The sequence below is a fragment of the Carassius gibelio genome, chromosome A9 (assembly GCF_023724105.1).
Source record: "Carassius gibelio isolate Cgi1373 ecotype wild population from Czech Republic chromosome A9, carGib1.2-hapl.c, whole genome shotgun sequence".
NCBI classification, from domain to species: Eukaryota; Metazoa; Chordata; class Actinopteri; order Cypriniformes; family Cyprinidae; genus Carassius; species Carassius gibelio.
Genome location: NC_068379.1, coordinates 21,244,955 through 21,270,956, shown reverse-complemented (window position 1 = coordinate 21,270,956; position 26,002 = coordinate 21,244,955). Strand labels below are relative to the sequence as shown.

The following is a 26,002-nucleotide window of genomic DNA, read 5'->3' as shown; positions in this document are numbered from 1 at the left end:
AACATGCCTGAAGTCCAGTAATGAACCCTACTCACCAGCCACGGTCTGGACTATTAACTGGACTATTTATTAAATGTCTGCAGGACATTTATGCTCACATTTAAGACTTTTTTAAGACCTGCACAAACAAAATTAAGATGACTGTAAAAAGCATGATTTAAAGTTCAGTTAGAAGTTTTCACAAAATCAAAGCTTTTTTTAAATGATTAACTTCACATCTCAGGGTTGGACTTTATTTTACAGTACGTGTACTAACATGTACTTATAGTATACTTGCAGTGTATTTATCTAAGAAAGTTCTGGTAACACAAGGTAACTACATGGGGTAGGGTTAGGTTTAGGGGTAGGTTCAGTCTTAGTACCTAGTTATTACATAGTGTTTGTAATTACTATAATAAGTACATAGTATGTTCATGAGGAACAGGACTGTAAAATTAAGTGCTACCCATTTCAGCCTTTAAACAATTTTTTAAGAAAATTGAGGCAAAAGTATCTATTATTAGATTAATTTAAACAATTCTCATACATTATTATAGCTTTTTTAATTAAACATTTAAATATATATTATAGTGTCTTAATTGTTCAAATTTTTATAGTGAATCATCTGCGTGTAGATCTACTAGTTCACATTTACAACTCTATGTGTTTGCTACATAAAAACATGGGTTGATTTTCAAATTGGTCTGAACAAAAATAACAGAAGATTACAATTATTTTCTTATGGGAGTCCCCCGGCGTTTCACACTCATAATAAAGTTTATTTAGCAACAAATCAGCATATTAGAATGATTTCTGAAGGCTCATGTGTCACTGAAGACTGGAATAATAGCTGCTGAAAATTCACCTTTGCTATCACAGGAATAAATTACATTTTAAAATGACTGCATTTTTTTATCAAATAAATGCAGCACTGGTAAGAATAAGAGACTTTTTCAAAAACATGAAAAATCTTATCGCAGCCTACCTTTTCCATAATAGTGTACGTACATTTCCTCAAGATAACATGAGGGTGTGTGCACTGTGATTGCTAATGTGATGTGAGTTGATTTATGTTAGTGTTACTCGCTCAGGTCTATAATTTGATATTATTATTATTGTGTGTGTGTGTGAGTGTGGGATCTCACTCTGTATCACTTTCTTTCAGGCCTTACTTCAGACTCATGATGTTGTGGCGCATGAGGTGTACAGTGACGAGGCACTGAGGGTCACCCCACCCCCCACATCACCATATCTCAACGGAGACTCACCTGTGAGCATGAACGGAGACATGGACATAGAGAATGTTACACGAGTGCGCCTAGTTCAGTTCCAGAAGAACACGGATGAACCAATGGTATGAGTTACAACTTTACTGAACATTTACACACAAATATATAGAACCTAAAGACTTAAATGCATAGCATGAACATGACATTAGTTTCAAGTGGTTATGATACCCCACTTTTTCAAAGTGTGCAAATGCTAGCGCTGCAAATCATATATCCTGTGTTGTGAGGCTTGGCACACATCTTGTCACCTTTAGATGATGGTGTTGTTGATTTAAGAACTTGTAGCGGTTAAAATCTATTTCCACATGTTAGTCAAACTTCCTGAAAGCTTCGTTCTCATCACTGTGGCTTTTAATAAGTTTGTTGTCACTGTTTCAGGGCATCACACTGAAAATGAACGACTTGAACCATTGCATCGTGGCAAGAATAATGCATGGAGGAATGATCCACAAACAAGGTACATGCACCAGATAAGTTTTGTCTTCAAAATCTGTTATTTTCACCCAACACTGCTATATTGAGATCCACTATCCTTCCTTATCTCCATAAACACATCTCAACCCATGACTGGGAGCAGTGTGACACTGACGTACAAGCCACCCACATCCCACACACACATGCCATCATCAAGTATCTCCTACTTGCATCCTGCTTGCGGGACAAGCTTATATTAATTAAGATCTCATGCAGTTAATGTAGTTAAGTTTTCAATTTTTGAAGGTTATAAGACTAACGACATTTATTGTCACATTTAACATATTGCTTTGTAACAAATCAGGAACTTTGCATGTTGGAGACGAGATCCGGGAGATCAATGGCATAAGTGTAGCAAATCAAACGGTGGAGCAGCTTCAGAAGATGCTTGTGAGTAAGAACTTAGCGTATTTCCAGCTGTGCCTAAAATAGTTTAAATTTTGTTGCCCTTTAATCATCCTTATGCTGTGTTAATTATGATTTTTATTCTTTCATGGAGATACCTGGCAAAATGTCCAGACTCACAGACCGCAACTTGTAGCAGGTGTCTACAAGTTGTGTTCCATTTAAACATTAGTGCCCTGCAAAGTGGACTTCGCAGGGCATTCCAACAGCTGTAAAGTGTAGTGTGTGAGACACGACTGTTACAATGGAGCTATCATCATAACAGTTAAATAAGACAAAAGACACATCTAAAAAAAACAAATAATGTCAATTTTCATATAATAAATTATCACAGATATTTATCACTCTGATTAATGCAGAATAACACAGAGAGAATCTTTTTATTGTCTACTTTTTACATTTGTATTCCTTGAAAGAACGAACATGAGTAGATGTCAAAATTTCAGGAATTAAACTTTTACTACCATTATGCAGACATAACCCTGTAAAAATTCATTTTATTTTTCTTTTGACAGCGGGAAATGAGAGGCAGCATCACCTTTAAGATTGTGCCAAGCTACCGCATACAGCAGTCGTCCTGTGAGGTAATGGTCCTGTGCTCTGTCTCTTCCAGTCTCCTCTCTCTGCAGTGCTGTGGTTTGTGTCCCTGGCCTATCCTGGCCTTCTGTGGTGGGGTTTGATTGCTGTGGATTCCTGTGTGACTAACTGCCTGCCTGATGGCTGCGTGTTAACGCTTTTCTCCCCAAAAGCCTTCATCCTGCTGGACCAAAAGGCCTGGCTCAGACATTACCGCACACCAATTTCACAACCAAGATACCGGAACCCTTGCTTTCATATTTCCAGTGTTGAGGGCAGCTTAGATGTACGATGTTGGAATGTTTTACAGGCTGTTCATAAACGGTGTTGCAGCATTAATCGCAATTTAACAATGAATCTGTACCATGTTTATTACAGAAATACATTTTCATAACACTCACCTTCCACATCACACTACTTAAGAGGATGTTGGCATTAAAGTGACTAGTTTATACTTGGAGTTCCTTCACACAGTAAATCTTCGAAGGAAGATGTTTAGATGTAGACAGTTGTGTCGGCTCCCTCTTTTGGTGTGAAGCTGCAATGCTGTCTGATGATCAAAATGTTCCCTTTCACAACAGTAATCTTGCCATACTATAAAAATATATTTTTAATAACTGTAATCTCAAGCAAATCTTTAGGTTTCCCTTAAAAGATGTCCCCAATTTTTTGTTGGCTAGTGTCCGTTTGCTCTGCTGTTTCGCTGACCTCTGTATCTTATTACAGAAAGAATCCCCCCCCACTTCCAGACAGTCCCCCGCTAATGGCAATTGCAGCATTAACAGTTCTATCTTGGTAAGGATCCCATGAAACCCTCAAATAACGACCCCCCTCCCACCACCCAACAGTCTCATAATGTTGTTTGTGATTATCTCACCCCTGTTCTTGCAATCATATGCTCTTAATTTGCACCATATGCTATTACATGTTGTTTTGTTTGTCCAATTTGTTTTTATATATATTACACTAGAATATTTTAATCTCAATACACAAATAACATAAATGCAAAGACTGAACAAGACAGAGTTCCCAAGTTTCCGTTATCTCAGGTCACAAATTGGTGTGCTCTGTGCTGCTGTATCTTACTCACTCTGACTGCCCGTGTGATTACAGTGGACGTGGGATCTACCGTTGTACTTTGTAATTAAGTATTGCTCTTTTTTAGTAAAAGTTATGTATTGTGGCTGACAGTGAGCACAATGAAACTCAATGGAGGCATCCATAGTATTCTCAGCTTAAATAAAAACATGCATACTTCTAACAAAATGCAGTGAGATCAACATTAGTGCTGCATATGAATTAGGGATGGGCGATACAGAAGTTGACTTGATAAATCAATGGGGATTTGTCAAATAATATACATTTTGAGTTGTGTGCTTTGCATTGGCCACTGCATGGCCAAGAATGGGACTCTGCTTAGCCCTGTCCCTTTTTAGTTAAACTTTCCTACTAGTTCTTATCTTATTCCACTGCTGGTAAACAAGGAGAAAAGACTGCATCAAATTTGGAAAAAAAACTAATAATCCTATACATAATTTTATATATATATATATATATATATATATATATATATATATAAAATATATATATTCTTTCAATATGTTCTAAGCAGATTTTTTTCATGTTAAAATGTTAATTTTTTAATTTTAATTTTTACAAATTAATTAGGTAAATATAATATATTTTATATATTTATTAAAATATTCCTTTTATATATCAACATAGAGTACTGTAATACATAATAATTATTAATAAATATTTGCTCAAATTATTTTATTGAAATGTTCTTGCAAAAAAACAGTTATTTAAATGTAAGATAAGCTGATTATACCTGTTTTTAAGTCTTTATATTCTGTAATTCTTTTTTTTGTGTGTGTGTGTTTGTCTTCAGTAATATTTGAATAAATTCAGGAAATATATATTATCACTGGCCAAAATTTTAAATAATAACATTTGCTAATATCGCCCACCCCTGATATGGACCCAGTGGGACCCTCTAAGAGGAGGGTTAGTCTCCATCTCATGAACATGCTTGAATGGAGGGTGGTGCTGAAGCTGCTTGCTTGCTCCTTACTTTCCTGTGTGATGCTGTTCAGAAATGTATCCTCAACAGTCCTTCTTTTCTTTTAACACATGCATACACATACAATGAAGTAACATTTGTGCTCCTCCCTTGTGGAGATAGCATTGACCCCAGTGGTTTTAAACTGAATTTTTTTTATGTTTTTTTTTTTTTTAAATGTATGTATATTACTTTTAATTGTTTTTTAGTTGTTTCATGAGTCAAAGTCTGCCTTTCCTTTGTAAATGGTCAGTCTCTCCTTCATTGCTGGGTTTTGCTTTACAGGACTTGCCGTCAACCATCCAGCCAAAAGGACGCCAGGTGAATAGAGCATCCATCTATTGACTAGAGCTTTTCCATACTGCTTTTGTGCTTGAGATTGAATGTACAAGTTAGTGATTCACCGCTATTAACATCCCGCTTTCTCAGACAGTTCTTCCATTAACACTATTCACCATCTGACATTGTGATTTTTACATTAGTGATCGTGTTTAGCTGCTCTACAGGCAGACTGACTTGGAGGGTGTAGTGTTATTGCGTTACAAAACAAGAAGACTCTAAATGTAAAGGACTGGTTATTAATGCCTTTGTGCAATTACTAAAAAAGTGTAAGTAAATTTCAAGGGCGTTATCATTTTGACATTGATTTTTTTAACTTACAGATGAGTTTTTCTATGCGTTGAACCAGTTGAGAAAATATCAAATACAAGCTTTGATTTTTGAATTGAATGTAACTATTTAGTAGCATTTTACCTCTATTCCATTTTAAAATAAACAAGTTAATTAAATAAGTTATTTTATTAATTGAATTATTATTTCATATATATTTATTAATGATGATGATTATTATTATTATTATTATTAATAATAATTGTGATTCACAGACAGTAGATAACACTAAAGACTATAACAGCTAAGACATGAAGTTACAGAAAGACAGTTTTCTCAAAAATACCCATTTGAACCAACTTTTTAGACAGTATATCAACTCTTAGACTTTTTTATTTTTTTACTTTTTTTAATGCTTTATTCAACATAAACCATAAAACTGTTGGCAAATAATGTCATAACTATTATTGGCACACTGTTAGACTTTTAGCTTCTTTAAAGAATGGATCAGGTATTCCAGATTGGTTGCTCTTTCTTATCTTTACCCCATGCAGTCTCATGCGCTTTTCTACTGGCCCTGGGCTACAGAGTGGTGTGTGTTTCCTTTAACATCCCACCTAGATTACCCTGCAAATCAACAAAGCTGACAACATGAGGGATCAAATCAGAATTTGTTTTCGTAATCTCTACTCCTTGCCTTGAAGCATTGTGTCCTGATAGGATGAACAGTAGAAAGGGAGACAGGCAATCAGCAGAGGGCACCATCTGCCAGCACACATGGCTGAAGTACGTCACTGAGTGCTGGAAATGATCTACTGTAACAAGTGATGATAACACAGTGATGTGACTGACTTCACCACCCTGCTTTGTTCCTTTTTATCAACCCATAACTTTTCCAGATATTAGCCTATATAGATGCATTCTTCATCTCACCAACCCCTCTCACACTGCTGTACTAATTGCCGCCGCAGTGCCGTGATATTGCATGATGTTTTTAATACTCTCATGCCCTAGATCGCCAGACCTCCAATCAAGGATACATATTCCGTCAAGGTAAGATTTTGAAGAATCAGCCCAATCCACTGAACTGAAAAACTGTTGAAAGTGAAGTGACATGTGGCCAAGTATCGTGTCTCATACTCAGAATTTGTGCTCACCATTTAACCGTCCAAGTGCACACACACAGCCGTGAACACACACACACACACACACCCGGAGCAGTGGGCAGCCAATGCTGTGGCACCCGGGGAACAGTTGGGGGTTCGGTGCATTGCTCAAGGGTCTCACCTCAGTCAAGGTATTGAAGGTGGAGAGAGCTCTGTACATGCACTCCCCTGACCGACAATCCCGCGACCTTCGGGTCATAAGTCCAACTCTCTATCCAGAAGCCTACGAATGCCCCACAAATAAAACCATTTAAGTCTAAATGTAGCAAGTACTCAAAAACAATTACATCTTCTGTGTGGTTCTTTAAAAATTTAATGTTAGGCTTTAGTTTACAGTGTTTGTACTTAAAAGCCCCTTTTAATCACTTCTATGTCATTTATTTTTAATCCGGGAGTCACACACCACTCTACCCTCAGGCTGCCGTTCAGTACTCTACTGCACTAAATGATAACCGAGGACTGCGTCACATAACTCACTCTCCTACATGCTTACATGCATCATCTGTGTGCAGCCATGCTGTTTTCATAGCGTGCTGCTTCAGCCAAGCATGCTTCTCATTGCAACCAAAACTTGTACCCTGTACACTTGTACCCTGACCTCCTCTTTTAGTCAGTCCTTTGCTTTTGTGATGTCTGTCTGTGTAGGGCTTTTCTGACTTCCACTGCCCATGTCTCTTCTCAGATCTTTGTACGGGCACAGTTTGAGTATGATCCGATGAAAGATGACCTCATCCCATGTAAAGAGGCGGGGATTCGCTTCAGGGTGGGTGACATAATCCAGATTATCAGCAAAGATGATCATAACTGGTGGCAAGGCAAGCTGGAAAACACCAAGAATGGCACGGCGGGACTGATTCCCTCACCTGAACTTCAGGAATGGTGAGTTTAGTTCTTTCCTAAAGCAGAATGACCACTTGAATCATTCCTTTTATTTGTATGATGGAAACCTGAAGATTGTGATTGGCTGCTGCTGAGGGTAGAGAGAAAGAAGATACAGTACTTGCAAATGGCTCTCTATATAATTTTAAAGTACTCGAAGATGTACTATCATTAAGGCTAACAAATATATGCTTCACGCTAACCACATGTTCATTAAATAATTGATCTTTTGTTTGTTTTGTTCTAGGAGGGTGGCCTGTATAGCCATGGAGAAAACCAAGCAAGAACAGCAGGCAAGCTGCACTTGGTTTGGCAAGAAAAAAAAGCAGTACAAAGACAAATACCTAGCAAAGCACAACGCAGGTAGAGTTTCCGATGGGTTTTCTGCGCCTTTCCTCTCTGTTCATACAGGCAACGGCTACATATACTGGTCAATCAGCTCAAAAAAGTAATTGTTTCTCATGGGGACTCTTTTTAACATTTACCTGGGTTAGTATGGGATTTTATTGCCATCCAAATCCATATGCAACACAGGTATGCAATACAATGTTAAAATATGTATTATATACAGTTAAATGCATAAAATATAAACCTCGCAGCTTTATGTTTACCTTATGCAAAGAATTTTAATGCTGAGGTGGCATGTACATTTATTTTTTACACACATCCACAGTAGAAACAGCAACTGTCCAAATAGGGCTTTTGTTGATGATCTAATACTACATTTTCTGATTTATATTTTTCTACATAATTACTGTTGTCAGATATTCAGAAACAGTATATGATAAGAAGCACAAGAGAACACTATGTTGTGATGGCCATTGCTAACTCAGTCCAGGAGGAACACTGTCAGGAAGAATGCATGTATGTGACAGTCTATGATTAATATTATGTTTATATTGGTTCCTGGTTTTCAGTGAAAGCAGTCTCATGGGAAGGTTGTTAGCAGTTGTTGCAAGAAACAACTTCACTGAATGTTTCAGACTGTAGTTGAGAGGCTGTAGGGAGTCTCTGCGTGTCTAGTGGTAGGTATGGGCAGGTAACAGGGTCCTGTGCTGTCTAGCTCAAATAACCCAAGGTCCTGACTGCAGCATTTCCACAAATAGCAGGGTGACTTGTGCTATGTGTCTGATTCTGCTTGCTCTCCCTGTCCAAACAGTCTAATAAGAGTGCACCAGAGTCTTTCATTTTGCTTCAAGTACCAAAGGGGCTCATTAAAGCCAGCTACAGGGGAAACCTGGGTCGTTATCGCTGATGAGCACACCTGCATATGTATATCACTATGCAACAAGTGTGTTTATGCATGTGTCCTCACGGGAAATGCACAGGCTGTAAGTGAGATGCCCATGTTTTCAGTAAGAGTTTGTGGCTTCTGGTAAAAGGCCGGGAGAAAAAGAGTGTGTCTTTGCTGTGAGGAACTCATATGTCAGTTTATGTGAATGGATGAAGTTCATGACTTCATCATGGCTTTAGTTCCAAACCAACACACAGACCTCCACTGAAGATGCACTCCTGTGAAGTTGTACTCTTGCTGCTCTCAGATATACTGTGACTCTACGCAAATTTTACAACCTCTATATAAATCGATCCTGACATTATGAATGGCAGCCATTATATGACCTCATTCATTTGAAAGTATGGTGAAGCCCACCGCATATAACATCTTATATAAGCAAGTCATTTAGGTCCTGGATTCTACATTATTAGCTCCTGAGAAAACTAGATTGTTGCTGGAAGAGGTGCTAGTCAGGCCAGCAGGGGGTGCTCACCTGTGGTCTGTGTGGGTCCTAGCGCCCCAGTGTAGCGATGGGGACACTATACTGTCAACAAGCACCGTCCTTTGGATAAACTGACTATGTAAAGTGCTTTGAGTGCTCAGAAAAGCATTATATAAATGTAAGGAATTATTATTATTATTATAGTTATTGCACGTTACGCCCATATATATATTTATAGTGAGAAAGTTGTCAAAACTGGCAACAGTGTGTCAAAAATGTGTTGGCCCCACATTTAAATCTGCGTTTTCCTGCTTGCATAAAGTGTTTCTGGCCTAAGTAGGCCCGACCGTAGATCTGATCAGATCTGGGCTGCTGGAATCACAGTGTACTCTGAGCACCCAATCATTTAGGTGATCAAATAGGCTGCTGTGTTGAGCATAGCCCCCTCAGCCATCAGCGGCAGGGAACGCAGATCAGACATAATCCCTCCTGAGCCCTGTGCCCCACTTTAGTGAGTCTGATTTGAGCTCACTCAGCCAGAGAGGCAGGAAATGGGATTCTTCAGGATATTACGGCCTTTTTTCAGTTCTTGTCCAAATTCCTCTAGGATTGTTTAATTCTGTAAAACGTTCTGATTATGTAGGGTTTGTCTAAGGCAAGGGGCTTTGTTAGAGTTTTGCTTTGGGCATTTCCAGCTATAATGCACAGGTTCAGATCAGGTTAGGAAGGGAAATAGGAAGCATATGATGGGGGATTTTTCAATAGGAAGCAGTTGTTAAGGACTTGTCCTTCACAAGGAGAATTTCATCTTTGGGAGACTGGGGACACAAAAACAACAACAACGTTACAGCAACAGGTTTATTAGGAAAATAGACCTCTATTTAAAGACGTGTGTATCTACAGGTCAGGGAGTTCTTCTCTCAGTTATTTGTGAAAGCAGAAGGGGGTCATTGGTGGCTTAGCTCAGTGTGTGTACAATTTTAAAGTCCTAATAGCCCTACCTTTTACTCTGTTTCATCCTAGTCATTTCAGCATTGACACACATGATCTAAATCCACTTTTCATTGTATCATTAAAAACCTGCTAGATTATGTTTGTTTTTATTTTGTATTGTTTGTTCATGCTGCCAGCCTGCACAGTTTGTGCTACATACATGAATGATACATAAAAATCATGAGGAAAGCATTGCGGAGTGATTGGATTTATATTTTCATAAAAATTAAGATAAAAATTAAACTGTTTAAAAAAACAAAACAGAACATACTTACTCTTTCAAAGGTTTGGGATCAGTAAGGATTTATTTTAAAAGAAAATAATTTAATGTTTTTATTCATCAAGAGTAATTTAAAATGATTAGCCCTTAAAATTTAACCCATACCTTTGTGACAGAGAGCCCTATTTTAACGATCTAAACGCAAGTGTAAAGTGCACGGCGCAGGTGCACTCAGGGCGTGTCCAAATCCACTTTTTGCTATTTTAATGACGGAAAAAAGGTTGGCACGCCCGGGCACATGATCTAAACGGGTTGTCCCTATACTCTTAATGAGTAATGGGTGTTTTTTGGGCGTAACGTGCAATAAACCAATCAGAGTCTCATCTTCCATTCCCTTTAAGAGCCAGTTGCGCTCGTGTCATGAAGGATTTGCTATTTACACGGTGAAATTTGGCAAGTGCAAAGACAGAACGTGTCTCCAAGATAAAACGGAGCTGCTCGTGTGCGAGCAAATAGATAGCCTAAATTCTGATACATGTGATTACTATCCATTATGACATGTAGGCATATATATATATATATATATATATATATATATATATATATATATATATATATATATATAATTATCCTACAAAAAAATATTATGCATTGCAATCCTTTAATTTTTTATATTTGGCATGTTTGTGTGCTGCTGTGCGTACCTGTGTTTAAAAAGGCATCGTGTACGCGCGTTGTGGACCCGCCTATACTAACACGCTCTTTAAATAACAAAGAAAAAACATCGCAACAGACTTTAGACCAGGTTTGAGTTGATCTATGGCGCAGTCTGTTTCCAGCTCCTTAAAATAGTAATGTGCCTGAACACACCTCTTTTGCTAATTAAACGACGTGTCACTGGATGGGAAGATGCGAACGGTGCCGGACTGAAACTAGCAGACACACTTGTGCTGCGCCTTGCGTTGCATTGCGCCTGGTGTATGATATGGCCCAAAATCTTAACGTATATGTCAAAATATTATTGTACATGATATCCGCTAAGGGAAAACTAAGTTTGGTACAGAAAATTCCAACAAAATTATTCTTTATTTAGAGAAATAAATAAAGTAAAAGTTAAAAACAATTATAAATTATGTAAAAAAAGAGGTACTAAGCTTGTTTCTTGAGCACCAAATTGGTTTAATAAAATGATTACTAAAGGATCATGTGGCACTGGAGTAGTGACTTCTGAAAATTCAGCTTTGCTGTCACAGAAATTAGTTCTATTTTAAAATAAAGTAGCAAGCAGTTTGTTTAAACTGTAATATTTCAGAATAGTTTTTTTTCTGCATTTTTTATACATAAATGTAGACTTGGTGAGCATAAAAAACTTTTTCAAAAAATTTAAAGTGAATTAGATACCCCAAATTTTGGAATGATAGTGTATATACACAGAAATAATAAAGGATGTGGGTTTAATGGTTGACCCTTGAATTGGCATTTTAAGAAAACACCTAACAACATTCTAGCAGCCGTATAGCAAGGGGAGACCTAATGGCACAGTGCAATGGTAGAAATGTGTCAGACAATAGAGATTTTGCTAGTGCATTGCTGTGATTGTCAGAGGCATGTTTCATTGTTCAGAGCAGCGATGTCTCTCACGCTCTGAAAGCACCCCATCCAGAGCAGCCCGAGCTCACGGATGGCCATCATGTCTCTGTGCTCCGAGCATCACAACTTTGGGCTTGCTTGTTGTTGTATTTGTTTACTGATGTTCTGTTAACTGAGCCATAACTCAATGACCCCCTCCCCTGTTCATTTTACATGCTGTCTATCTACCAATGGCTTCTGTGCATGTAAGTAACTGTTGCTGTGGCATACAGCCTCTTTGCTTAATTCTCTCTTTTTCTGTCTTTCTCTCTTTCTCACTCAACGCCTTTGTTGTGTTGATTTTATTGACCCTGAAACCATCTTTGCCTATTAGCAGTGTTGGGGAGTAACTAGTAAAATTTAACTACTACTTAAGTACAAAATATATGATACTGTAATCTGTTTAATTAAACTACAGTTACTTATGAAAATGTTAACAATTACAAAGGGTGTTACATTTCTTTCCCGAATTACATTGACTGCTATAAAATATGAGACCAATGTTTCAGGAGTTTAGGACGTCACATGCTTATTTGATAACTGTTTTATTTCCTATTTGGGTTTATCCATAAACTTTATTTTTTGATAAAATAAATATGTTCCTGTCGCCATGCAAAGGATTAATTTCAAAAACAGTAGCATAGCTATTAAACTATCTTATGATTTTACATCAGTATTTAAACCTCAGAATGACCTCAAAGAAAAAAAAGCTGCTAAAATCAGATTTTAAGGTGGCTGTGCTTTATAATTGAATAATAAGTGATGAAGGATTCTGGAAGTCTGACATTAATCAGTGTTGAGTACTACTGTAAGGTCAACCCTGCTTGGTTTAAATGTTTCCAAATGATTAATAGTTCGAATGTAATCAGTTACATTACTTTAATAAAGTAATTGAAATAGTTACACTACTTACTACATTTTAAATAGGTTAAATTGTAATCTGTAACCTATTACATTTCCAAAGTAACCTTACCAACACTGCCTATTAGCAACCTCCATTTTTTTTTTTTAATCAACAGAACAAAGATTTTATGCAGTGTGTGTTTGAATGTTTGTGTGGTATTCATGCTGTATTTTGTTGTGTTGTACTTTTTTGTTTTTAGTTTATTTTTAAGTCTGTGCTCGCTGAACACTGTGCACCGATATCCACTGATCCACAGCACGACGTGAGGCTTCTCTGTGTGCAAATCCATTAAACATCCTACATATATAGAGCTGCATACACAAGGTCATGTGAAAGAGGTGTATATGAATCATTTAAGGCATCTATTCAGAGAGGGAGATGAGTACTGGAATCAAATTTCACGTGGAAATTACACAGATGGCTCACGTTTCCCACAGCCAAGTCAACTCTTAGTCTCCTGCAAACACAAATGCTATCTCCCTCAACACACCCTCGCATGCACACTGCAGCCAGTTTTACTCATTATGCAACCATAGCACTGAGTTAGAAAAGACTTTGTGGAAGTTCACAATAGCAATCATACTTCGTTCTTCAGTGCAGTCAAATTTCAGAGGAATCATCATTTTTAGCCCAATGAAATTTAACAGTTGTCTGTTGCATTTTTGTCTGATGCAATCATGTTCAATTGTTATAATATTCCACATTTGTTAGTGTGGTTACTGTATCTGTATACAAATGAATTCAGTTTAATTCAATTTAAGAAACATTCCCAAATCACTAACAGGCCATGTGATTGGCTACTGCTGAACTGATAACCACCAACTCTCTGCCCCGACAGACACAACCAGACCTCCAAAGAAAGATGAAGAGAACGGCAAGAATTATTTCTTTGTATCCCATGACCAAATGATGCAGGACATCTCCAACAATGATTACCTGGAGTACGGCAGCCATGAGGATGCAATGTACGGCACGCGGTTGGAGACAATACGCAAGATCCATGAGCAGGGACTCGTAGCCATACTGGACGTAGAGCCACAGGTGACCGTTTAACTGTCCTCTGCATCTAATAATGAGAGAAGATCATCATCATTTTATTGCTTTGCAGCCTGAAATGAAGATGGACACAGTTTTTGTTTTATCCAGCTGCTGTATTTACTCAGTGCAACTAATGACATCAAAGTGAAAGATATAACACCAACATGTCAAAAAAAAAAAAAAAATACAACCCAGAATCACAGAGTTGGAAAAAAGACCATCCCCTTGTGTCAGTATTTTGTTGAACCAACTTTTTTTTTTAACTACAGCTTTTAGTCTGTTGGGATCTGTCTCTGTCTCTACTAACTTTGCACATCTAGACATTGCTATATTTTCCCACTCTTCTTTACAGAACTGCTCAAGTTCAGTTAGATCTGATGGTGACCGTCTGTGGACTCCAGTCTTCAAGTTATTCCACAGATTTTCATGGGGTTGATTCTCTAACTAGGCCATGCAAAGACATTCACCTTTTTCTCCGTCAACCAATGTGTGCTCAGTTTTGCTGTGTGTTTGGTTCATTGTCATGTTGGAAAGTAAACTTTCTTCCCCACTAACAACTTTCTGGCAGAGGGCAGCAGATTTTCCTCAAGAATTTGACAATATTTTGCTCCATCCAATTTTCCTTCTATCCTGACAAGGTCTCCAGTCCCTGCTGCAGAGAAACACCCCCAGAACAGGATATGACCACCTCCATGCTTTACTGGAGGAATGCTGTCATTTGGATGGTGAGCTCTATCGGATTTTCACCAGACATATAGTTTTTAGTTGAGGCCAAATAATTCAAATTAAGCTCAGCAAAGCTCAGTCGTGGATGCATGTGGAATTGAGAAGTGACCATTTTCTTGCAACCCTCCCATACAAGCCACATCTGTGGAGAATTTGTGTTCTTGTTGTCACATACACACAGTGACCACTCTTTGACATAAATCCCTGATGTAGGCCTCTTGGTCGTCTCTCTGTTCAGTTTCCTCCGGGCTCTTTCATCCAGTTTAGAACTAGTCCTGATCCAGGGAGGGTCTGTGTTGTACCAAATATCTTTCACTTAATACTTCACAGTGCCTCTAGGCATTGATAAAGCCTTTGAATTTTTTTTGTTTTTTATCCATATCCTGACTTGTGCCTGTCCACAACTTTATCCCGGAGATCTTTTGACTGCCTTACCACACCCACAGCTGATTGTTTGCTTCAGTTACACAACCAATGACTAAAATGCTCCAGGAAATCTCTTTTCATGCTGAGTTAATCAAAATGATCACAGCTGATATGACAGTCAGATGGTTTTGTGTGCTATTGAGAAGATGATTAGATACTCCTGACTGAGTAAAGTCATTCTAAGGAAGGGGGTGCTCCTTTTTCCAACTCAGTGACTCTGAATCTTTTTTTTTTTTTTTTCTCTGACATGTTGATGTTATATCTTTCACTTGGATGTTATATGTTGCACTGGGAAAATACAGCTGGATAATACAAAAACTGTGTCTTAATATCAGGCTGCAAAGGAACAAAATGTGATTTATTTTAAAGGGGGGTAATTCTTTTTTCTTTACTCACTGTATGATGGGGGCATAAAAATGAACTGCAATAACTTAATCTTGTTGTGTTCAAATATTCTCAGGCTCTGAAGGTTTTACGGACAGCTGAATTTGCTCCCTATGTGGTTTTCATTGCTGCACCAACTATCACTCCCGGCATGAATGAGGTGAGATCAGGATCCAAAACATGGAGTTCTCAGTATGCCATAGCAAAAGAGTGATCTGCTTTTCAAATGACAAATTCAATTAAATCTACCAACTGAAAAAAAAAAAAAAACATTAAGAAAAAGCTTTTTGGGATCCACATATGAATATTTATATTAAATTAATCTAATAGTTAATTTTAAAATAACAATGTTCAGTTTTTTAATATTGTAAAATTTGAACATTACGTTTAAAACACCCACACAATAGATTGCGATAGCCGGGTCTTTATCTTATTGTGATGATACTTGCGCTGAATGGAATCAGACCATTTTGCTTAATCTGGGCAGTAGCTCTGGTAGCTAAACTCAAACAAGCCTCCAGATTGTCATCAGTCATGGCAGACCGGTGTTTTAATGTGGGAAAAGGCTGATTCACATAAATAAGCTGGGCCAAACAATGCGGTCAGTGAGGTATGGATTATGAATTATAAATGGCCTATTTTATATAGCCTAGAAATGTGCAAAGAGCGCTCCCTTTTTCATCACTAAAATGTTGTCACTCAGTTCATCATGATTTCACAAAGTTCTGTTATAATCACTGAATCTCTATTCTGGTCATTCAGTCTATTATTTAAAACATCTATAATGAACAAAGCTCTGATTGGCCATTGCATTCATGAAATTAACATACTGTATATGACTGTGGTTGGCTACACTGCTGAACGCTATAAAAACATGTTGTAAATAGAAACCTTTTACGCATTCAAAGCGCAAACACAACTACAAGGGTGCTCTTGCTTTCTTTTGAGCATGTAGTACCCCTGTAGAACTGGGCCTGCATTTAACTGAAGCATATTTAAATGATGTGTGAATCTAAGCACCGCCTTTGTCATTGACCTATTGGGCAAGCACCCATGTCGTAGCATGTCACCTCACTGGCAGAATAACTCCACCTGACTTCTCCTCCTCTTTTCATTTAGCTAAATCTTTATTTAGCCGGTCTTTCTTTCTTTTTGCATGCACCTTTTTTAGCATGTTTATTTAATTTCTTCTACCTGTCCTCACATCACGCTCAGCTTCCCAGATGGTGCAGGAAGCTGCCTGTGAGTATGCCAAGAAGTCAACTAGATCCTAGTGCCTACAAAGCCCTACCCAAACAAGTTTCACTGCTTATATGAACTTTATAACTAAGGTCAATTAGACAGATGGCTGTTTTGAAGAAAACCCTGATCCACATCTTAGTGCTTCCTACCATTTTAAAGGTTAGGATCAGTAAGATTTTTTGTTTGTTTGTTTGTTTAAATAAATAAAGACTTTTTTTCAGCAAGGATGCATTAAATTGATAAAAAAGTGACGATAAAAAATAAATATAATTGTACAAAAATATATACTATACATATAATGTTTCCACAGAAATATTAAGCAGCACAACAGTTTTCAACATCAGCATATTAAAATGATTTCTAAAGGATCATGTGACACTGAAGACTGGAGCATTAGCTGCTGAAAATAGAAATCAGTTCTTCTAATTTGTAATAATATTTCATAATATTATTGCTTTTAAGTTTTTTTTTTTTTTTTCAAATATATATAAAAATAAATGCAGCCTTGGTGAGCCTAAGAGACTTTTTTCAACAACAGCAAAAAATCTTACTGGCCTCAAATGTTTGAATCATAGTGTTCTGTGTATCTACACTAGCACCATCCTTCCCAACTCTCCCGTCCTCTGTTTATTCCTTAAGGATCATAAATCAAATCTTCCTAAATGGGCATATTGTCAGAGTTCATCCATTATCCTTTCAAAAGGCCCTTTACTCTTTGACTTACTCTTTTCTTTCATGCTGCAGGACGAGTCATTACAGAGGCTGCAGAAGGAGTCCGAGATCCTCCAGAAGACATATGCACACTATTTTGACCAAACCATCATCAATAATGAGATTGACGAGACTATTCGACTCTTGGAGGAAGCCATAGACCTGGTCTGCACCACCGGCCAGTGGGTTCCAGTATCCTGGGTCTACTAAAACAGCGAACCCATCAGCCTGTAACCTTACACCCTTCATAACCTCACACTGTGCAGTGCATCTCTGCAAGAAAAAAAATGATTCAAACAGAAGCCCACCAACAACATCCATGTACCTTAAGTGAGCCTAGCATTGGCCCCTCACACACTACCTAGATGTAGTGTTGTATTTATGAAAAAAAAAATAAAAGAAATACTAAATATTGTCATGTCTATATAGCTAGGAGGCAGCATTTTGTAGCCTGATTTAAAGAGACAATATCCTACATGATGCATTTTCTTGCAATTTTTTTTTCTTTGTTTTTCTGTCCATTTTTCTGTTATTACCAGAGCAGAAGTGCAGTGTCTCTTCAGCAGAATCCTCACAGCTTTCATCCGGCCATTAACTCAGCCATCATACATAATCCTCACATTATCCATGCGGCAGAGCCCAGCTGCTTTAGCACAACCTTCCCATTTGCCTTTTTTAGTTTTGTTTTTCATCTTTTACTCGATGGATACTGTCTCTAAAGATGTACATAAATGTTTTAGAGATATGAATGAGATCTCATGCATGTGAACATTCACAAGCGTCCATGCTGTCAGTGTTAGCTGTGTTCAGACTGTCACCCACAGCAGAAAACATTCCATTCGTCTGGATGAACACATTCAAACAAGAGGGGCCGGTGATGAGGAGGAAAAAAAGAAGAAGACCTATGCACATCCCTTGCATTTTGGCAAATTTGTAAACAGTTTATTTTTACCAATCATGTAGTAAAACGTGTTTGTAAATGGTCTAAATTTTTATTTGTTGTAAGATTAAGGGGTTCAGGATGAAAATGAGTTCACTGAACTGTTCTGTCGTTTCTGAAATGTGTGCTTTCTGTGGAGTTGTTTGAGGAAGAGGTGCGTCTGTGCAAAGCGAAGGACAATGTCTGTTCTGTACATGACAAACGGTTTACTCTGTGTAAATGGCTCTGCCGGTGATGGAGCAGCTCTTCGATATGAGTGTTTTTAAAAAAATATATATTTCCTTTTATGTGGTGAAGATCTCCTCTGTCTTCTGCTCTGTGTTGCTCATCATCTCTGTGTGAGTTGGCAGAGACGGGGCCAGTGGAAAACTGTTGGTAGGTCACGTCCTGCCCACTTGACTTATGTGTCTGAGTGTGACGCAGAGTGTGTGTTTGCTGGACTAACGGTACTCTTTCATATTTCTGTATGCATTAGAAACAAAGAGCGAGTGTGTAAAGTGTTATTTTAAAGAAGTCTGTTCTTCAAGGCTGCATTTATTTAATTAAAAATAGAGTCAAATGGTAATATTGTGAGAGATTACAATTTAAAATAACTGTTTTCTATTTTACTCTATTTAAAAACGTGAATTATTCCTGTAAACTTTACTTCAGTTTTCAGTGTTTGAATCTTAGGATATTATTCTAATATGCTGATATCATGTGATCAACAAACATTATTAATATTATTATATTTTTTGTGGAAACCAAGATACATTTTTCCTATGGAGCCAAAAGAGTCTCAATAAAGATTGCACAAACTACATTCACATATGCACACACAGGATTCATACATGCACACACATAATTCATAAATACACACACAGGATACACAAATGTGCACACAATTCACAAATGCACACACAAAATTTAAAAAGCATAGAAGATTCACAAATACATACAAAATTCAGAAATGCACACAATTCAGAAATACACACAATTCACAAATGCAAACAACATTTACAAAATGCACTCAAGATTCACAAATGCACAGGACAAGATTTAGAAATGTATTTCTGATGCACACACACATATATCTTGATTTACAAACTGCTTGCGGTCTGTGAACTTCACTGCATTTGAGACTCCCCTGACTTGGCTTGACACACAAATGCTTTTTTTGAACAGGGTATGAGCAGCAACCAATCAGATGTCTCCCTTCTTTTAGCCAATCACAAGAACGCACTCCACGTGGGGGATTGTTTACTTATAAGCCAATCACATGAACGCATTCACACAGTGCGATATGCCTGTGGTGCAGCATATTATAGCCCACTTATTCATGAAATTGTATGAAAATACAAAAAACGTGAATCTTGTCCTGTGCATTTCTGAATCTTGAGTGCATTTGTAAATGTTGTTTGCATTTCTGAATTGTGTGTTTATTTCTGAATCTTGTGTGCATTTCTGAATTTTGTATGCATTTGTGAATCTTTTGTGCTTTTTAAATTTTGTGTGTGCATTTGTAAATTGTGTGCGCATTTGTGTATCCTGTGTGTGCATATGTGAATGTAGTGTGTGCATTTATCTTTATTGAGACTCTTTTAGCTCCATTTTTTCCAGGATTCTTTGATGATTATCAACATTATGAAAATCATTTGAAATTAATTTGATGATTAATGCTGACTTCCAATTGATCAAATACACATGACACCTGCTGAACCACAGTTGACATATAGAGGAATAAAAGCGGTTCAGCTGTCTTAGTTAGCCATACACAAATGTTTAGAACAGTTCAACTGAGGAGACTGACTCTTCAAAAACAATGGAATATGAAACCAGGGCCAAAATTTAAAGGTCCCGTTTTACGCACTTTTTTTAGGCTTTGATTGTGTTTACAATGTGCAATATAAGATGTGTTCATGTTTCGCGTGAAAAAAAAAAAAAACAGTATTTTTCACACAATTCACCTATCTGTCCGCTGTTTTCACGGTCACAAAAATGGGCTGATGACTTCCTTGTTCTATGAAGCCTCTCCTTCAGAAATACGTAACGGGTTCTGATTGGGCCAGTGGTACCTGAGTTGTGAGTTGTGATTCGACAGCAGCTGAGAGCAGGCTGCCCATCTGGTAATGTGATTGGGCTGGAACGCACGTGCTGGAGATGTATTTATAGTCACAGGAGCGTTTTTACTGACGAGATGCGCATGAAAATCGCATTCGTTTTTTTGCACAGCCCTAACATCTAGTTAACAAAGCTAAACGGCGTTGCCCTTTGTGTAATAAGTTACAGAAACTGTTAAACGCACCAACTTAAATAATAAAATACACTTACCGGTTGTGGTTCATGAACAACACCTTCTCCAGACGAATCCGGCATTAAACTGATTTGAGATTGAGAAAGTTGTCCTCAGCAAGCTGTCCTCAGCAAAATCAGCTGCACATAGATTTACATGTGGATTATAATTTTCGGGAATGGAGTTAAACATAAATTGTAACCATTAATCTCAAAGTACAGCGTTCTGATTGGACTAAAAAAAACAACAAAAAAAACTGGCGTTTCAACGACCACAAACACAAACAGCTCTTCCTTCTTCTCCGTCGCAGCGCAGCAAGGCCACGCCCCCCTGTTTGTGTATTCACGTGGGCGGTGGTTAGTCAAAAAACTGTTTTAGTGACCTCATTACTACAGGAACTAGAGGGTTGTAGTCCAAACGGGTCGTTTTTTGTGGGCAAATTCTGCTTGGCATTGAATTTTGAGCTTTAGAACTTTACAGATATTATTTATACTCTAACAACAACATTACACACTAACTAAAGTTTAAAACATGGGATCACGAAGAAAGGGACCTTTAATGGCTAAATTGTTTTCCCTAAAATCAGGCAGAAATGGCGAACTTCATGTTATAAACAATATGAAAAAAATATATATTTTTTTTTTTGGCGACTAAATAGTCAACTGTAGTCTCACCACTAACATAAAATTACACAATCTGGGGGAATATATATATATATATATATATATATATATATATATATATATATATATATATATATATATATATATATATATATATATATATATATATACACACACACACAAACACAAGGCTGCATTATTAACTGCTGCAGTACCATGAGAACATCTCAAACCTTTCACGTTGCATAAAATACAGGAGCTAAACTTTATGAATGCATTTTCTGAGACTAGGACAAGGTTAACCTGAAATTTAGATTTCATTTTAAGCACCATGCTCAATGTGAAAGGCCATAATGCTACCAGACTTGCACTGCAACGTTTAACCTTCATCAGTACACTTTCAAAACTTTGCACCTGAGTCATTTTACTATTTATGCAATGATTTTTTTTTATTCAAAGTATCTCAATCACAAGTGAACAAAAATCAGTATTAAAGCACAACAATTAGGTCTCTGCCACAAATACTTTATATTTAGTAGCTCAGAAGCTCATGTCACGATATGACTAAATCATTCTGTGCACGTTGTGCTCTGTATAGTGAAGATTTATGATCATAACAGAGAAACACCATGATAAAGCCAATCCCATTTGGTTACAATATGAAGAAGCTTATGTTACCGAGTGCACTTAAGCTTTAGAGAATAGAAGGACTAATGCATTTTCCAGAACTGGAAACTTAGCCGATTCAATGATCCAAACAAAGAGGACAGCGTGTTATGCCTTCTGGTGAAATGATAGCGAGACACTTTATCAGATAAACCTCCTAAACAACAAATGTTACAAACTTATGAAACAGAACACGAACAAATGTATTTGCACTATAGATACGTTAAGATGTTTTAAATCAAATCTAGATAAAAAATAATGCTATAAAAACATTCGTGCCACTAGTTGCAGTTCTCAGAAAATGGCCCTCAGTTACACTTTACAGTCTCATTTGCTTAAAACATGCTCCTTTCCCTTCAAGACCAGTTTCCATTAATTTAAAGAGGTGGTCATCTCCAACTCCATTATATCTGCCAGAATTCCATATTCAACATGAGAAAACCCACCGCTCATGGCAAGATAGATCAAACATTTCATCACGGCCTTAAATCCAAACATTTCCCATACTGGAAAATTACTTCCACTCTTGGATGCACTTCAATCCCTTTTGGTATTCACCAGACTCTCAAGAGGCATTAATGCCGTAAATCTGGAGTAGAAAAAGAATCACAAGAAGAGACGCAGTCTGCAGAGCTCCGAACAGTCCACGTCCAGAAGAAACCTGACTCTCAGCGAGGTCCTGCTGGGTGCCGTTCCTCAGACCATCCGTGACGTTGACCATCTCGTCCCTCAGTTCCTGTTGTAGAAGTCTGGAGATGAGGCTATTGAACTTGTTCTCCACGGTGGAATACTCAGGAGGAGATGTGGTCAGGTTGAGCTCCGGGGGATCCAGACAGGTGCCGTTCAGGTGAGCGTAGACAACTTCACTCAGGTCCAAGCCAGCCACGGAGGATGGAGATGCACATGGAATGTCCCTCACCAACTTATAACTCTCCATCCACTCCCTCAACCACTCCAGGTCACAGGTACACTCCCAGGGGTTTCGAAAGAGATACAGGCGGCCGATGAAATAGATGGGCTGGAAGACGGAGAAGGACAGAGACGTCAGATTGTTGCTGTTGAGGTGCAGCGTGATGAGGCTCGTCAAGTTCTCAAAGGCGCCCTCCTCGATGTAGGACAGCCGGTTCCGATCCAGGTACAGCACCTCCAGCTCCACAAGGTCACTGAACCATGTTTTGGACACATTGCTCAACAAGTTCCCACCCAGATTCAGCATTTTTAAGTTGCTTAGACCCTTGAAAGCATGCTGGGGCAGGTCGACCAACAGGTTATCGTTCAGGTAGAAGTTCTCCAGACGCACTAGATCTTTGAAGGCCTCATCGTGTATCACGTTTATGCGATTCTCCTGTAAGTTGAGGTACTTGAGGTTGGTTAGGCCCAACAAAGTGCTGTAGGCCACCGCTTCAATCTTGTTGCGCTCCAAGTAAACATGTGTGAGGTTTTCCATCCCCCTTATGGACCCGGGAACATGTCGAAAGTTGTTTTGGAAACACAGCAGTTCCTTCAGGGAGATTTGCTCCAGGAAGATGCGGTCTGGCATATTGAACAGGTTACAGTCGGAGAGGTCCAGACGCACCAAGCGCTTGAGTGCCGTGAAGGAGCGAGTGTGCAGGTAGCGGATGTGCTCGTTGTGGGACAACTTGAGTTCCTGCAAATTGGGCAGCCCTTTAAACGCTCCCGGTGTGATGAAGGAGATGTTGTTGTGGTTCAGCGAGAGTGTCTTGAGCGAAGGCAGGGTGCCAAAGGCCCGCTCGGATAGAAACTTGATGCTGTTCTTGTCCAGGTTGATGGAGGACGCCTCGCAGGGGAACTCTTTGGGCAGGTCCATCATGTTGACGTGGTCACACAGGACGCTGCAACTCTTCTCATGAGTACACGTGCAACTGGGAGGACAAGAGCGCGTGCAGGCCCATAGTGCCAGGGCATGACGGGGGATGACAAGGAGGAAGTACACTGGCGAAAAAGAAAGAGATTTAGGGTTAGGGTGCCATTTAACTAGACAAACTGTTACCTTGTCAATGTTTATTAAGGTTTTGTTTTGAAATATTCAAACTAAATATCAGTCGCACATTGCATGCAGGTCATTCTACCAAAATGTTGACATTCCGTCTTTCACGCAAACATTATTTAACACCGATGACAGATTTAAATGAACCATATTAAGAAAATAACAATTCAATGTAAATATGGCAATTAATAACCTTTTTAACATGGTGTGAAAATTACCATGTTCACATCTGAACAGCATTTTCAAAATACCAATTTTTAACATTTTCAAGGCTAATGGCAAAAAAAAATTGTATCATTGGACAAGGATTCTTTTTAGATTATTTATATACAAATGGCATAAAAGATGTGTACCGAACCTACTTGGTCAGTAAAAAAAAAAAAAGTATTTCAAAAAATGGAAAGTCAATATTTTTATAATTTAAGAGTGAATTTTCATCACTCAGTCCTATTGATGAATCTTTATTGAAAGCCCCACACCACGGGTTTATACTAGAACTACATGGTCTATAATGCAGATAAATATTGATTCGACACAAAAAGCCTTTAATGAATCTTTAGATAGAACTTCCAGGACTCTATTTTTAATTATACAGAAACAAAACGCTAGTCATGCAGCATTAGCAGTCACTTTGCAAATGAGTCGTGCTCGTTCTCCCAACAGTTAGGGGAAAATTACAGAGAGCACAACCAAACACTGGAGGAATAATTTAATGTGTGGCCTCCCTCCCTGTGTCCTGTATCTGCTCCACACAATGAAAATATGGTGATTAAGAAAGGACAGATTAGAGATTACAAAAACACAATCTAGGTCCTGTTAGTTCCCTTAAATTTCTATCAGTAGAGATACTGCATTTCAGGAACATACTGTAACAACGCTTTTATATAATAATTTATATTTTATATATAATTTAATAAGTAAAAATTGATAGCCTGAATTTACTGTAAGTCACTTTGGATAAAAGCGTCTGCTAAATGCATAAACTTTATTTTAATTTAATTTAATGTTCTCAAAACCCATTGAGATCAGTTGAATTCAATAGATAGCACAGTAGCTTAATTACACCTGCTCATATTGAAGAAATTGACAAACATAAAACAGCAAAAATCATAGACTTACCAGCAGTTAGGATGAAACGCATCACTGGTTCCGCTCAACTGTGGATTTTTTAAGATAAATTAACTCAAGCATATCCTCTAAAACTAAACAATTAGGAGATCTTGTTTTCAGCAAGAGAGGACAGAACATTTTATTTGACCAAATAAAATAAAATAAAAAAGCAATGGCTGCAAACTGCTTACCTGTCGAGCATGTTCGGTAAAGGTTCTTGTGCACAGAAAACTAATAAAAGTTCATCAACCATGACTTGTCTCTACTGCTTCTCTCCTAGAGAATATGAATGTTTGTATGTGCACACATCCACTATCATCAGCACTCCCCTTCAAAAAGCCATCACTTAATGGCAGAAAAATCCTGGGATTATAAGCGTTTAAAGCAGTACTCTGAAATCAAAGCGAGCAGAAATGACCCGCTGGGCCTCAATAGTACATACAGATTACAGGCTGCAATCTCCTTATATAAACCAGTGGTCATGAGATACTGCACCATAATGTCAACGTTTCAGGAAACATCTGCAAGTGTGTTAACACCTTGTCTTTAGAGACCCTTCTACCACCTGCATTTCATACTAAGGGGCACTTTTCGGTTGGCATTGAGAAAGAACAGAATTTTTCATTCTCTTTCCTTTTTTAAATAGGACTTGTCAGGCTTCAGCAATGTCATGTTTAAGATGAATTATTGCTAAACACAAGGATTTACGAAAAATTAGAATGTGTTTATACAGCAGAAATATAAAATTGCTGTCCAGTCCCAAAATCTCATTTTGCTATAGATTATAAAAATGTTCTTAAAGATATTAATAAAACACCATTCATCAATATGTATAATATTTATACATATTTTCAGTCAGTCTAGTCCTTAACTACTAGTCTGTTATCACTTTAACTATATGAAAATATGATCTGGGGCGAGCAAAAAAAATATAATAATTTGATTAACACTAG

At 37.8% G+C, this 26,002-nt stretch overlaps 3 protein-coding genes across 16 annotated transcripts in view; 2 read left to right on the top strand and 1 right to left on the bottom strand.

Annotated features, from left to right (window-relative positions):
- The window catches only part of LOC128019945 (peripheral plasma membrane protein CASK), a 145,457-nt gene extending 126,522 nt beyond the window's left edge, over nucleotides 1-18,935 (top strand). For 4 of the 13 annotated variants that reach the window (XM_052606336.1, XM_052606337.1, XM_052606339.1 and 1 more), the window contains 12 exons: nucleotides 1,145-1,333; nucleotides 1,647-1,725; nucleotides 2,047-2,132; nucleotides 2,663-2,731; nucleotides 3,450-3,518; nucleotides 5,071-5,106; nucleotides 6,409-6,447; nucleotides 7,243-7,439; nucleotides 7,687-7,802; nucleotides 13,742-13,944; nucleotides 15,554-15,637; nucleotides 17,464-18,935. In XM_052606336.1, coding sequence (XP_052462296.1) covers nucleotides 1,145-1,333; nucleotides 1,647-1,725; nucleotides 2,047-2,132; nucleotides 2,663-2,731; nucleotides 3,450-3,518; nucleotides 5,071-5,106; nucleotides 6,409-6,447; nucleotides 7,243-7,439; nucleotides 7,687-7,802; nucleotides 13,742-13,944; nucleotides 15,554-15,637; nucleotides 17,464-17,640 — 1,344 coding nt within the window. In that variant the 3' untranslated portion in view covers nucleotides 17,641-18,935. Of the gene's footprint in view, nucleotides 1-1,144; nucleotides 1,334-1,646; nucleotides 1,726-2,046; nucleotides 2,133-2,662; nucleotides 2,732-3,449; nucleotides 3,519-5,070; nucleotides 5,107-6,408; nucleotides 6,448-7,242; nucleotides 7,440-7,686; nucleotides 7,803-13,741; nucleotides 13,945-15,553; nucleotides 15,638-16,692; nucleotides 16,823-17,463 lie in introns of those variants that run through there. The other 9 variants (XM_052606338.1, XM_052606343.1, XM_052606344.1 and 6 more) reach the window with 5 other exon arrangements.
- Nucleotides 1-26,002, top strand: part of LOC128019951 (60S ribosomal protein L8) — a 120,761-nt gene that overhangs the window by 79,188 nt on the left and 15,571 nt on the right. The window lies entirely within an intron of this gene.
- Nucleotides 21,730-25,935, bottom strand: LOC128019949 (nyctalopin-like). Of its 2 annotated transcripts, XM_052606373.1 has the most exons (3): nucleotides 25,241-25,935; nucleotides 25,059-25,096; nucleotides 21,730-23,884 (listed from the first exon to the last, which is right to left on the bottom strand). In XM_052606373.1, the coding sequence occupies exons 2-3, from the start codon at nucleotides 25,078-25,080 to the stop codon at nucleotides 22,497-22,499; spliced, it is 1,410 nt and encodes a 469-aa protein (XP_052462333.1). In that variant the 5' UTR covers nucleotides 25,081-25,096; nucleotides 25,241-25,935; the 3' UTR covers nucleotides 21,730-22,496. The 2 variants fall into 2 exon arrangements, with proteins under 2 accessions (XP_052462333.1, XP_052462334.1); XM_052606374.1 differs by having other exon boundaries at nucleotides 25,059-25,935.

What these genes read in the sequence shown, in the direction of transcription:
- LOC128019949 (XM_052606374.1), bottom strand. Translation starts at nt 25,080, where the DNA reads ATGCGTTTCATCCTAACTGCTG. An exon ending in GCGTTTCATCCTAACTGCTG is followed by an intron (nt 23,885 to 25,058) that starts GTAAGTCTATGA and finishes CTTTTTCGCCAG; the next exon opens with TGTACTTCCTCCTTGTCATC.